The sequence below is a fragment of the Oryctolagus cuniculus genome, chromosome X (genome assembly GCF_964237555.1).
Source record: "Oryctolagus cuniculus chromosome X, mOryCun1.1, whole genome shotgun sequence".
NCBI classification, from domain to species: domain Eukaryota; kingdom Metazoa; phylum Chordata; class Mammalia; order Lagomorpha; family Leporidae; genus Oryctolagus; species Oryctolagus cuniculus.
This window is the reverse complement of record NC_091453.1, coordinates 123443990-123458988: the sequence shown is the minus strand read 5'-3', so window position 1 is coordinate 123458988 and position 14999 is coordinate 123443990. Positions and strand designations below refer to the sequence as shown.

Sequence of the window (14999 nt, the reverse complement as noted above, 5' to 3'; positions counted from 1 at the left end):
TGGAACTGCAGGTCATTATAGTAAGCAAAATAAATCAAGCACAGAAAGACAAATATCACATGACTTCACTCATATGTAGAGTCTCTAAAAGTAGGTGATCTCATAGATGTTGCAAATATAATGGGGGTGGCCTTATGGCACAGTGGGTTAACACATTTCTTGGGATATCTGCATCACATTTTAAAGTGTCTGGTTCAAGTCACAGAACTTCTGACCTAGCTTCCTGCTAACGTGCTTGGGAGGTAGCACATGATGGTTCAAGTACTTTGGTCTCTGCCACCCACATAGAGAACTAGATGGAATTCTTGGCCCTTTGTCTCAGTCTGACCCAGCCCTGGCTATTGCAGACATTTGGAAAGTGAACCAGAGATTAAAGATCTCTTTCTTTTTCTGTCACTCTGCATTTTAAATAAAATCAGTAAGTAAATGATTAAATAAATTAATACTGGAGGTTTGGAAAGAAAGTGGGAAGAAAATGGATATAAATAGGTTTATTGATAGGTACAACACAATAGGTATATAGTGGTAAGAAATTGTGGGGTTCTACTGTACTCTAGGGTGAATACAGATAATGTAAATTTATATCTATAAAGAAACTGGAGGTTGGAATTTTTTGATGTTTTCAATATAAAGAAATGCTATGTGCTTGAAGAGGTAAATATATTTACCCAGATTAGTCATTACACATGGTATAGTATAACAAAAATCACATACTATTCCATAAATATGAACAATTCAGGGAACTGGCATTGTGGTGCAGTGGGTTGGGTTGCCATTTGTGATTCCAGTGTCCTGGTGGTGCATATGGGACAGAAGATGGTCCAGGTTCTTCGGACCCTGCCACCCACATGGGAGACCCAGATGGAGATCCTGGCTCCTGGCTTCCATCTGGCCCAGCCATGGATGTTGTGGCCATTTGGGGAGTGAACCAACAAATGGAGGATTTCTGTCTCTGTCTCTCTCTCTCTCTCTCTCTCTCTCTCTCTCTTTCTGTCTGCCATTCAAATAGATAAATCTTTTTTTTTGAAGATTTATTTTATTTACTTGAAAGACAGAATTACAGAGAGAAGGAGAGGCAGAGAGAGAGGTCTTCCATCGCTGATTCATTCCCCAGATGGTCGCAATGGCCAGAGCTGTGCTGGTCTGAAGCCAGGAGCCAGGAGCTTCTTCTGGGTCTCACACGTGGGTGCAGGGTCCCACGGACTTGGGCCATCTTCTACTGCTATCCCATGCCATAGCAGAGAGCTTGATTGGAAGACGAGCAGCCGAGACTAGAACTCGCGCCCATATGGGATGCCAGTGCTTCAGGCCAGGGCTTTAACCCACTGTGCCACAGTGCCCCCCTCTTTTAAATTTTTAACTTTGATAAACTAATTCTAGATGTTACATCCTATTGCTTCTGTTACATTCTATTAGTTAGAAATGAGTTATTGTACTCCTGTATGTGATCTATGTTCTTGGTAGGACCAGCTCTGTGGCATAGTGATTAAGTCTCCTTGTGCATCGTTGGCGTCTCATATGGGCGCCAGTTCTAGTCTCAGCTGCTCCTCTTCCTATCCAGCTCTCTGCTATGGCTTGGAAAGCAGTGGAAGATAGCCCAAGTGCTTGGGCCCCTGCACCCACATGGGAGACCCAGAAGAAACTTTTGGCTCTTGGCTTCAGATCAGCTCAGCTCCAGCACCCATTTAGGGAGTGAACCAGTGGATGGAAGACCTTTCTTTCGTTCTCTCACTCTCTCTGTCTGTAACTCTACCTCTCAAATAAAAACACAAAATCTTTTTTTAAAAAGTTGTTGGCTTCCATCAATGATGTACTTAGTCTCATTCTCTCTTAGATATTTTATCTTGGAGGATCCATCAGACACCAGGTAATAAGTCAGTCTTGTCGAGACTTCCTTGCAACAAGGAACCGAGGCTTGTGTATAAAAATCCCTTAAATGACTATAACTTTAGGATCAGATCCCCTTTTCCCCATTAAGAAGTCTCATGGGAGAACTCAGGCTGAAGCACCTGATTCCTTACCCATAGAAACTTAGATATTAAATATTTGTTGTTTTAAATTACTAAGTTTATGGCACTCTATTATACAGCAATATAAAACTAATGCAAGCTTCCAAGACACAAAAATTAGAAGTTATTTCTATCTTGAGTTTTAAATACAGAGAGCAGGAAAATGAGTATGACTGAAGCATAACAAAAGACAGAACCATAGAAAGCAGTTCCCTGAGTTGGAAAACTAAGGTGGCACTCCCCCAACCACACCCACATATGCACACACATGAGTACAAGAAGAGATCTATGGAAAGACAGGAATTAAGGATGCAGTTCCACTGCCAAGAATTTTTTTTTTTACTTTTTAAATGTTTTCTAAAGATTCATTTATTGATTTGAAAGGCAGAGTTACAGAGAGGCAGAGGTAGAGAAAGAGAGAGTAAGAGAGAGAGAGAGAAAGAAAGGTCTTCCATCCGCTGGTCCACTATCCAAATGGTTGCAACAACTGGAGCTGAACCAATCTGAAGCCAGGAGCAAGGAGCTTCTTCCGGGTCTCCCACGTGGGTGCAGGAACCCAAGGACTTGGGCCATCCTCTACTGCTTTTCCAGGCCACAGCAGAGAGCTGGATCAGAAGTGGAGTAGCCTGGACTTGAACTGGAGATCCTATGGGTTGCTGGCACTACAGGCGGTGGCTTTACCTGCTATGCCACAATGCCACCCCTCCCCCACTGCTATGTATTCTTTTGTCAACATTCCAGATGACCAGATTGGGCTTAAGAGTAGAGAATGTAACCATCTGGAGAGATTCAAATAAAACACTTTATTAGATTCATGGAATAGAATACCAAACAGTAAAAGAGTAAAAAATAAGACAGTAAGTAAAATAACATCTATGTATCTATAGTAGGTAAATGAAGAATGGAATGGAAAATGACAAGAATGGACTGATTCTTTAGGTAAAATGGAGAAGTCTAAAACAAACTTATTGGGGATAAAATATAAATGATAAGCCAGATCATCAAACAGAAGGAAAATGACTCCAGAGAAGAAGTGTGAAGTTTCACATATGAAAGAAAAGCATTGAAAGTGATAAATATGTACAAATATATGTTAGTATGTCCTTTTAACTTCTTTTAAAATACACAATGATTTAAGCAAAAATTGTAACATTGCTTTCATTTTCTCTGCCTGACTTCAGTACAGAAATGTAATACATAAAACAAAAATAATATATTATATGGTATGCCTCGTTAAATTATTTACACAATCCAATTTTGGCAAACCATGTCAGAGAACTTACAACCAGAACATCTTGATGCTCCTCATGGTGCATGTTAGCAGAGAGTTGGAATCAGGTGTAGATCCAAGACTGGCACCCAGGCACTCTGATTTGCAGGCATCCTAAGCAGTGTCTAAAGTGGTATACAAAACACCTGCCACAACAAGGCAATTCTGACATTTACTTCCACAAAATGGTAAAAAAATCATTAGTTTTTGTAGTTTTCCAAAGAATACCAAAAATGGAAACTTGTCAACTCATTTTCTCCAATATCTCCCCTTGGTTCAGTAACAAGATGAGGACCCAACCTAAGCTCATTCATAATAGCTTTTATTAATTACCAACGTATTTAATATCATCTTGAGTTAAATGATCAGGTGGGCTGTGTGCAATGAATGAGAATAGGCTTTAACATTACTGACTGCTTTATATTATAGGTTTCTTAAATTAACAAATTCAAGGAGGAAGGAAAACCACATTTGATTATACCACTTGATACAGAAAAAGCATTTGAGAGAGGCTCAATAGGCATTCATGGTACAAAATTCTAGAAAACTTAAAGTAAACTTCCTTTCTTAAATTCCACAGAAATCATGGTTAAAAATGGAATTCTGAAACATTCTAATTAAATGTAGGAACAAGTCAAACATATGCTACCATCTCTTTTATTGAAAGCTCTGCTGGAACACAAAATCATAGCTGTAGATATCAAAATGAATAAAAAGTTTAAATACTGAAAGAGCTATGATTAAGTGACAATATGGCCATCTGCCCAGAAAATTAAAAGAAACAAGCATGTGGAAGTTTCAAAGGAATGACCTTTTAGAAAGATAGTGTATGTGGAAGATCATTATGTTGAAATCAAGAGCCTTGCCACACAAAAATGATAACTAATGAGAAAATATGCTATTCACAACAGCAACAAAAATTTTTCAATGAGGAAGATTCAGATAAAAAGTATGCTTTCTTTATGGAGACAACTATAGACATTTATTGATAGACTCAAGTAAAAGAATTCCCAAATAAACAAGTATACCACATAAATTGATGCAGATAAAACATTACAATGATTGCTTCCAGATTCAATGTCTTATTGGTACCTGCCACAATGACAACAAAGTTCTGGATGCTGTATTGTATTCCCAGAATGAACCCTGGAAACTTAAAGAAAGAAGAATGAAAACAAACAATGAACTATTAGCATTCTATGGCTGCTGTAACATACTATTTTGAAATAATGGTTTAAAAATTTATTGTCTCGTGTCCTCCAAAATCTGTGTCAGTGGGCTGAACTCAAGGTGTCAGCATGGTCGTAAACCCCTTGAAAACTCTAGGGGAGAATTTGTTCTTTGAATGTTCTTGATTCCAGATTCCAGTGGCTACCAACATTCTGTAGATTGTGCCTATATCACTTGTACTTCATGTTTAGCATCTTCAAATATTTCTGTGGTCTACCTTCACATTGACTTCTCCTTTCTTTCTCAAATATCCCCCTTTCTTTCTCTTATAAGGATACTGAAGGACCCCAAAAGCGGTGTCCTTTTGTGACGACCCCAGAAACACAGACTCCAGACCAGACGATGCAAAAGGCAGGAGGCAGTTTTATTTCATTTGCGCAAATGGGCCCTCTTCTGGCTGCCGCAAGCAGAGGGGGCAGAGAGGAGCCCCGAGCAGCTACCTCACACAGCTTTTAAGGGGCAAAACCACAAAATTAACATACCATAGGGTGGCGTAAGTTTATTGGGCAACTACAAGGGGAGGAGGTCGTTGAGGAGGAGGAGACACGGGGGGCTACGTGCCCTACGTGTCTAAGCTTGGACAAGGGGAGGGGGTCATTGAAGAGCAGAAAGGGGTGGCTACATGCCCTATGTGCCTCGCAGTTTCTTTGTTAAGCTTGAACAAGCATAGGGGAGGGGGGTCGTTGAGCGGTGAGGAAGTATAGTCAATGGAAAAGTACTGGGTCGAAGTTCCTGTTTTTCTATCTTATCAAGGCCACTTTTAGGGTGGCTCTCGGCGGCTCTCGGCCGCTCCCTTCATTCCCCCATTTTCTCTTTGAACTAATTTTAATCCTAAAATTGTGTGCCCGTTACTGTCAAAGCTGTTGATGAGGGGTGTCAATACGGTCACTGGTGGCCAGGGCTTGATACTGTTGCGTGAGGACTAATGCCTGCACGGTGGACAGCCTGTCCCTAACAAACTGGAGTAATCTGTTGAGAATGCAAGGCCCAAAGGTCAAAATTAACAGGAAGATGATAACAGGTCCAGCAATTGTAGAGAGCAAGGTAGTCAACCAGGGAGATTTGTTAAACCATCCCTCAAACCAGCCCTGCTGTCCCTCTCGCTCACGGCGCCTCTTATTTATGCGTTCCCTTAGCTTGGCCATGGAGTCCTTAACGACTCCTGAGTGATCCGTGTAAAAACAACATTCTTCACCAAGTGCCGCACAGAGCCCCCCCTCCTTTAAGAATAGCAAGTCTAGTCCTCTCTTATTTTGTAACACTACCTCGGATAGTGAAGTTAAGGAGTCCTGTAGCCTTACAATATTTTGTTCCACTTCCAGTATATCATCTTCCACAATTCTTTGGAGTGTTGCAAGCCTATTATCTGTGGGGAGCAACTCGGACTAGACTAAGTTACTGGAATTAAGACTTATTCTATGCATCTGCTCTCCCACAATATGGCGCTGGGAGAGGAGAAAACAGCTTCTATGCAGCTGCCTCTTGCCAACTTGAGTGATGACCTCCAGGAGCTGATCCTGCTCCTGATTGGAGGAGAGCAGCGTACTCGGCGTGTGGGCAGCCGAGTTGGGATTGGCGGAAGAGGACTATATAGGAGGAGAGAGACAACATGCACCAGGAACATCTAAGGGGAACATCTAAGAGGAACACCTGTGCAGCCCCCGAGAGAGCTGGCTGGCAGTGTGCCGCTCCCCCACGGAAGTGGGGAATGTGGCAGGGGGAACCGCCCTTCCACGGAGGTGGAAGGGACGGTAGCCAACCCGGGAAGAACCAGCAGCAAACCCGGGGAGGGCCGAGCAGACAAAAGAACAGCGCAGGGTCCTGTGTCGTTCCTCCACGAAGAGGGGGAGCGACATAATGGTGCCGTGACTCGGATATGAAGCCTAGGCAGGGTTTAGTGTCATTCCCCCATGAAGACGGGGAGCGACATAATGGGGCCGTGACTCGGATAGGAAACTTAGGAGGGAAGAAACGGGAAGAAGTGGAAAATACCGGAGAGAGAGACTAGCAAAGAGCCTAGGGAAAAGCCGGACAGAAAAGGTGCTGGAAGAAGCTATCGAAAGCCTAGGCATAGACTCGGATACGGACTGTGGGAAAGAAGTTAGGATTTAAAGTGAAAGCAAGAAGAAACTTAGACTCAGATACGGACTGCAGGTTGAAAGTGAAAGTGAAACCTATAAGAAACTTAGACTTGGATACGGACTGTGGGGAGAGGCCAGGAGAAATGAGGGAGGAATATTGTTGGAAGAAAACTTAGGGAAATATACCGGGTAGAGAAAAATGTTAGGGAGGATGAAGCCACGAGTGCAGGCCGAGGCGGAAACATAAGCCAGTTTGGAATTCTTTAAGTCAGCCCGGGGAGCAAAAGGCAAAAATCTGGAACCAGAGGCAGAGACGTGGGCCGCCAGGTCAGATTAGCCCGGGGAGCAAAAGACAGGAAGCCAAACCATAAGGCGGAGACGCATAAGCTAGGTTGAATTCGCCAGGTTAGCCCGGGGAACTTAGATTGAATACCAGTGGTGGCGGAAACGTAAGCTACACTGTGTGACTCGCGGAAGCCGCCGCGTGCAAAGAGAGCACGGGTCGTGAATAGATAGGGATCGTGGGGCTAGTGCGAGGCCGTGGTGCGGACGCGAAGGGGCGCGGAGACCGTGGAGTGCGCGCGCGAAGCTGGGAAGCCACGCAGATGAGAGAAGCATGGGCTGAAGCGGCTCAGAGCCAGGAAGCCGCCGAGAAGCAGCCTTGGGGTGGGCGCCGGGATGCCGCAGGGATAAGAGAAACAAAAGTTTAGAAGTAAAATGAGAGAAATAGGAATGCTGGTAGATAGAAGTAAAATAGGAGAAATAGGAATGCCCAGAGATAGAGAAACAGAAAAATAAGGCCTCCCCACAACATGGCAATGAGAGAGCTTGGATTCGGTCTGCCTGATTAGGACGATAAGCACCTGCGGGCGGCTAGCAGCTTATGCGCCGCAGGTCACCGAAGACAGGCATGAATTAACATCAATAAGTCTCCCCACAATACGGCAATCAGAAGGCTTGGATTCGGTTTGCCTGATAGGGCTTGTAAGCACCTGCAGGCAGTTCTAGCAGAGTAGAGCATGCGCTGCAGGGCACCGAACACAGGCATGCATCAGCGCCTAAAAACCTCCTCGCAACATGGCGAAGAGAGGACCCGGATTCGGTTTGCCTTATTGGTAGGGCTTGTAAGCACCTGTGGACAACTACAGCAAGCAGAGCAGAATGTGTGCCGCGGGGCACCGAAGACAGGCGCGTATCAATGCCAAAAAATAAAAAGAAAGGGGGATCTGTGGGGAGCAACTCGGACTAGACTAAGTTACTGGAATTAAGACTTATTCTATGCATCTGCTCTCCCACAATATGGTGCTGGGAGAGGAGAAAACAGCTTCTACGCAGCTGCCTCTTGCCAACTTGAGTGATGACCTCCAGGAGCTGATCCTGCTCCTGATTGGAGGAGAGCAGCGTACTCGGCGTGTGGGCAGCCGAGTTGGGATTGGCGGAAGAGGACTATATAGGAGGAGAGAGACAACATGCACCAGGAACATCTAAGGGGAACATCTAAGAGGAGCACCTGTGCAGCCCCCGAGAGAGCCGGCCGGCGGTGTGCCGCTCCCCCGTGGAAGTGGGGAATGTGGCAGGGGGAACCGCCCTTCCACGGAGGTGGAAGGGACAGTAGCCAACCCGGGAAGAACCAGCAGCAAACCCGGGGAGGGCCGAGCAGACAAAAGAACAGCGCAGGGTCCTGTGTTGTTCCTCCACGAAGAGGGGGAGCGACAATTATCTCCTCTAACTAAGGCAGCTGTTCCTGTCCCTATGCCTGTTGCCGCCATCCCAAAGCTTAGCAGTACCGCTAGGGTACTGCAGCTAGCAATAGGTCATCCATGTACTGTAGGAGAGTCAACTCTGGGTGGCTTACCCGGAAATCTGCCAAGTCCTGGTGTAGGGCTTCATCAAACAGCGTAGGGGAGTTCTTGAACCCTTGGGGAAGCCTGGCCCACATTAGTTGTCCCGAGAACCCAGTCTCCGGGTCTTTCCACTCGAAGGCAAAAAGAGGTTGACTCTGGGGACTCAGTCTTAGGCAAAAGAAGGCATCTTTTAAGTCAAGCACCGTATACCAAGTTCAGGTCAGGGGCAGGGTGCTCAGCAGGTTGTACGGGTTAGGGACCGTGGGGTGAATGTCCTCAGCCCTATGGTTTACTTCCTGTAGGTCTTGCACTGGCCTGTAATCATTGGAGCCAGGCTTTTTGACTGGTAACAAAGGGGTGTTCCAAGGTGACTGACAAGGTCTCAATATGCCCAGTTTTATTAGTCTCTGTATGTGTGGTCGAATTCCGACCTTTGCCTCCGCAGCCATGGGGTATTGGCGGATAGATACGGGAGTGGCCGTGGGCTTCAGATTTACTGTCACCGGGGGCTGTCTGATAGCAAGCCCTACTCCTCCCGTCTCCGCCCAAGACTGAGGAAATTTAGTAAGCCATTCAGATGTTGCTTGGGGCTGAGCTGATAGGGGGCACTCATGAAGGCGGTGTTCGTCTTCCAGCCGGAGGGTCAACACATAGAGGGGTTGATCTGCGGGGCCGACTACTGTGGCTCCCTTGTCTTGGAAATGGATCTGGGCCCCAACCTTTGAGAGCAGATCTCTTCCCAGCAGGGGGTATGGGCAGTCCGGTACCAGTAGAAACGAATGCGTGACCCGCCCTGTTGCCAAGTCGACCTTACGCTCAGTAGTCCATTTGTACAGTTTTCCTCCGGTGGCCCCCTGGACCCATGATGTCTTGGAACTAAGGGGGCCTCCGGCCGTTGTGAGGACTGAATGTTGGGCTCCCGTATCGACCAGGAAGGTGACTGGCCGGCCTCCCACTTTTAGAGTTACCCGGGGCTCAGGGGGAGGCACCTGGCCCTGACCTACCTAGTCGTCATCTTCCAGCGCCAGGACGGGTGTCGCCCTCTGCTGACACCTTGGCTGCCCGTTGTTCGGTCAATCCTTAGCCCAGTGTCCTTTTTCCTTGCAGTATGTGCACTGGTCTCGGTCCAACCGTGGCCTCCGTTTGTCTCCCAGGTCCCTATCTTGTCTACCTTTAGTCTGCTCTGGTCCTGTGACTGCGGTGGCCAGGATTTTAACTAAGTCCTTGTTTCTTTTTCTATCTCTCTGGTCTTCTCTACGTTCCTGTTCTCTGCGTAACCTCTCTTCTCTTTCCTCCTTTGTCTCTCTTTTATTGAAAATCTTTTCTGCCTCCTTAACTAGGTCCTGCAGTATATACCCCTGCAACCCCTCTAGCCTCTGTAACCTTGTGCGGATGTCCGGGGCCGATTGTCCAATGAAGGACATAATTACGTCGGCCCGCCGGTCAGGGGCCTGTGGGTCAAAGGGAGTATACATTCTGTATCCTTCCATTAGCCTTTCTAAAAATCCTGCCGGAGTTTCCTCACTACCCTGCACAATCGCATGTACCTTGGCCAAATTGGTGGGGCGTCTTCCTGCCCCCCGGAGCCCTGTCAGGAGAACCTGGCGGTAGAGACAGAGTCGCTCCCTACCCGCTGTCGTATTGAAATCCCAATTAGGTTGAGTCAGCGGGAACACCTCATCAATCTCGTTAGGTAGCTGAGTGGGGTGGCCGTCATCCCCCGGCACATTTTTGCAGGCTTCTGTGAAAACCCGCTGCCACTCTTCCGTGGTCAGGAGGGCCTGTAAAAGCTGCTGACAGTAATCCCAAGTGGGTTGGTGGGTTAACAGAATCGACTCGATCAGTCCCGTGAGGGCCTGCGGATCCTGCGAAAATGGGGGGTTGTGGGTTTTCCAGTTGTAGAGATCTGACGCGGAGAATGGCCAATACTGAAGCTCCCCCCCCCCCACCAAACGCAATGGGAATGCCTGGGATGCTGCCCAAAATTCCCCCCCACCCTTCTGCTCTCGGCGAGGACGCAGGCGGGTACTTGGCGGTGAGGGGTCTCGTAGGAAAGTGGGTTGTGGTTCCCCTGATTCTTGGACTGTAGAGTCCAGGGACGGGGCAGAGGGAGCCATCTCCCTCAACGCCAGACGGTTGTATGGCGGTGGGGGATCCATAAAGAGGAGGTCCTCCTGTCCATCTGAAAGGACGGGTGGACATGCTGATTTTAATGGTTGGAGTTCTTTCAGGGGATAAAGATCTGAGGTTGGCGGAGGGCCTTGCACTGGGGTCTCTGCTGGAGCGGGGGTCAAGGGAGTTGAGGAGGGGAGCGAGGGAAGCCTAGGACTCTCATCAGCTTTCTCCTTATCTTTCTGCTGGCGGTCTTTGGTGTCTCCGTGTGCGATGAAAGGCTTAACCCACAGCGGGGGCTTCTGGGTTGTCTTCCCACACCGTAACATAGGGTACTTGTTCTGGCCGTCCCCCTTCACCCTTACGGCAGACCTGGTCTTTAATCTGCAAAATTAAGTCAAGGTTAAAGGTTCTGTCCTTCGGCCACCCGACACCGAAAGTGGGCCATTCGGAGGTGCAAAGCGTCACCCACTCCTTTTTGCGGACTTCCATCAACAAACTGCGGGCGATCTCTTGAACCTCCTTCCGGTGTCCTAGAGTCAGGCTTAAAGGTGTCGTTAATTGTTGTTCCATGGCGACAGTTGGGGGAGACAGTGAAAAACAAAGAGCGACAAAAACAGCGACACACAGAACACAAACCACAAGCTGCGCGGCGACAGACTGAGACAAAACCAAACCTAAAATCTCAGAAGGGAGCGGCCGACTGGCCAGGCTCTCCCCCGGAAGAAGGGAAATGCTCTCTTTCCCCTCTTCCCAGACCACCACTGGAGCATCCTCCAGGGTTGAACCAGGGGTCTCAGGACACGTCTGTCTCCCCCACTGGTCCAGTATTCTCAATACTGAGCCTGTACAGGCGCCCCAGGACGGATTCCACATCGCCCTGGCAGACAAAGACAAATAGTACAAACCACAATTACAATAATACACAAGTAAGCGAACTTACCTCCGTCAGGCCGATGGAGTGTGGGAGTCTGGGGTCCCCCAAATCCTGGACGAGCCCCCAAATGAAGGACCCCGAAAGCGGTGTCCTTTTGTGACGACCCCAGAAACACAGACTCCAGACCAGACGATGCAAAAGGCAGGAGGCAGTTTTATTTCATTTGCGCAAATGGGCCCTCTTCTGGCTGCCGCAAGCAGTGGGGGGCAGAGAGGAGCCCTGAGCAGCTATCTCACACAGCTTTTAAGGGGCAAAACCACAAAATTAACATACCATAGGGTGGCGTAAGTTTATTGGGCAACTACAAGGGGAGGAGGTCATCGAGGAGGAGGAGACACGGGGGGCTACGTGCCCTACGTGTCTAAGCTTGGACAAGGGGAGGGGGTCATTGAAGAGCAGAAAGGGGTGGCTACGTGCCCTATGTGCCTCGCAGTTTCTTTGTTAAGCTTGAACAAGCATAGGGGAGGGGGGTCGTTGAGCGGTGAGGAAGTATAGTCAATGGAAAAGTACTGGGTCGAAGTTCCTGTTTTTCTATCTTATCAAGGCCACTTTTAGGGTGGCTCTCGGCGGCTCTCGGCCGCTCCCTTCAGATACATGTGATTGCATTTAGGGTCCACCTAGGTAATCCAGGCTACTCTTCTGCATCAAAAGTTTCATCACATCCCAAAAGACTTTTTTCAAATAAATTTCAAATAAGTCTTTTTTTTCAAATTAGCTTTTTTTCTTCAAATAAGTTCACATTTACGTACTCCATAGAGTGGTATCTCGTATATTATGGGGGCCATTTTTCAACCTACCAAAAATAACAACAAAAACTGAAAAAACAAAGCATGAGAAATCCCTGGGATAAGGGGTTATTGAAGACTGAGATGAGCTGATACTGTGTTTCAATTGAAGGCAGCAAGGAAGATTGAGAATGATCCTTATAGGTGGCACGTAGGAGGAAGCTTCTGAAACTCCTATCCTGCTTCATTGCAGGAATCTAAGGAAGCATCTGCAGTCACAGATGCCAGAAGACCTAGGTTAACAGCAGATATCGGGGATGATAGGGTTGATTGATGCTGTATGATTCCCAAGTCTGCTAATAACCAACTGAAAGCCTTTTGTGACTGAGGACTGGACTTTTATTTAAAAAAGTAATAATTTTAATGAAATGAAACTAACAGGCTAAAAATGGAATAGTGAATATTCAGAGGGAACCAGGCATAGTAAGGGTAACTATTTTTTCATGAAACTATTTTGTGTATGTCCAGAGACATATACCTATTTGATAGGGAGATAAAATATATTTCTTATTGATTATAAGGGTATAAGGGTTAAGGAAAATGGAAGTTACTGAACTGGATGATGCAAACATTAAATCACCTCATTAAATAACTTAGCCACTTGAGTATAGAAAATAAGTCTTTTGTAATCAAATATTTCCAAAGTCAAAGTCTGGCTAGTGAAGAGGCTGCATGTAAAGGTTTGTTTCTCTGAATCTCTACCACCTGTCTTCCCTCTAGCAACTTGCCTAGGAACCAATATCATTCTTTTCAAGAGCTGCAATTGGGCAAATATTTACAGAAAGAAGAGGAGCTGGGAGACAACACAAAGGCTGAGAAGTCTACCCCAAGAAGTGTGGATCCCATAGAATCCCATTCAATCTCTAAAGGAGCTCTGGGAAACCCCTGAAAGAGCTGTCAGCATAAACAAAATCCTCCCACACAGTTAGTTTCAACTCTGAGAGCTCAGAGAGGTGGGGGTCTTGGCTGGGGAGAGGCAGACTCAGGTCCCACAGAGGAAGAGAGCTAAGGCAGTTCTAGCAGCATGTGGATTTTGAGGGAGGACTGAATTTTATTCTCACAATAGAAGAGATAGAGGAGCCTCTGTTCTGTTCTGCACCTCCTTTCAGCTAGAAGAGGCCTTAGGCAGGGCTGTTGGATATAGTGTTTACTGACTATGCCTCTAGAATCTGAAGATGAGGCTACATTTCAGGTGACTAGATCCAAGTGAGTAGAGGTCCCGGGCATTTTCCAATTCAGAGTTAGGACTGGAAGGACTGCTGCACATCAAGGGGAGTGCCCACAGATATCTCTCTCTGCTATTGACCTAGGAGGCCAAAGGCATGGCTAATAAAGTGCCCTCTCCTCATATACCTGTTGGGATCTCAGGGAGATGGTGTGTTTAGATGGCAGGACACATGCTCAGTTTAACCTAAAGAAGTGATCCCAGGTCCTGTCAGGAGTAAATATGAATACCTTTTGGGTGACTGAGGATACCTACCTCAGAACAAAGAGGAATCCCTGTAGAAACTTGCCTGAATCCCATAGACAGCCCTGGAGACTTAGGGTAGTGCTAGAAGGCCTAAGGATCCAGTCAATTCTCATTTGGTTGCCTGTGAGAGGAGACAATGAGCCTCAGTTCCACATAGGGAGGAATTTCAGGCCCTGTTGGGAATCACTGCAACAACTCCAAGGAAGGGCTGAGTGACATAGTGAGGTAGATTAAAGAGTTCACAACCCCATCTTTCCCCTGCTGTCAGCACTACAAAACTCCAGGTATGCTGTCCAGATGTTATGTATAGTGACTTCTGTCCTTGGAGTCTGAAGCTTCATTAGAGGGCTGTGGAATCAGCTTGGCAGATGGAAGTTTTAGGTGCTGAGAAGTGTCAAGGTAAAGCTCCTGGGAGGACTAAGATTTGTCAGTGCAGAGAGAAGATCCCCACTGAGACAGAGTGTGCTGGAATGAGAAGGCCACGGCAAGATGGCTGCTGGCAAGCGAGCATCAGTTACTCAGGAATGGTTTTGGAAACCACATGGAAATGGAACCTGCCTGGCAACAGGCTGTGATTGGTTAGGGCATAAACCACCCCTTGAACGGATTGACCGCCTCAGCTATATAAGATGCTGTACCAACTGAAATAAAGGAGTCTGCGGGCTGCTTGCCTCTGGCCTGCTTTCACCCGACTCCCGGGGTCCGTGTGGTGACTACGCGCCTCTTACCCAACCATGCTCCTCCTCTCAGAATGAATCAACGTCAACATCTGATGCCAACATGGCTGGGAGAGAGACAGCGTGTCGGACTTGGTGAGGTAGGCCCCTCATTGCTTTGTGTGCTGTTTGGTTCTGTGAGGGTGAGCACAGAACCCCCTCCTACACCCCTTTCCTTGTCCTTGTCCTCGATCGAAGTGACCCCATGTTAGGCACACACCACCCAGAAGCATAATGGCGCTTCTCAGCTCCTCCTTTCACTTTTGGGTCACCTGGCGAATTCACATAAGGGACTGATCACCTCAGAATTTGGAACCAAGTCATCTTCCCTGACTCGAGAGAGGTGACACTCCAGAGACACTGTGTGGGCATACGGCCTTGACCTAACAAATCAAGGAAGTCCTGTCCTGTTCTGTCCATGTCCTGTCCACTAAGCACAGGACACGCTTACGATCTGATACACCACTGTCTGTTTATCTAACGTAGGGAACCCCTGCACAATGCCATCAGCTGCTGAGGTGCTAGGAATTTGCTTTGTTATGGC

General features: G+C 47.1%; 1 protein-coding gene across 1 annotated transcript; it reads right to left on the bottom strand.

Moving 5' to 3' along the window:
* Positions 1–8379: 8379 nt before the first annotated feature.
* On the bottom strand, positions 8380–11422 carry LOC138847564 (uncharacterized). Its single transcript, XM_070066703.1, is given in 2 exon segments — positions 8380–10930; positions 11019–11422. Coding segments are annotated over 2 exon segments (2955 nt in total).
* Between the last annotated feature and the right edge of the window lie 3577 nt (positions 11423–14999).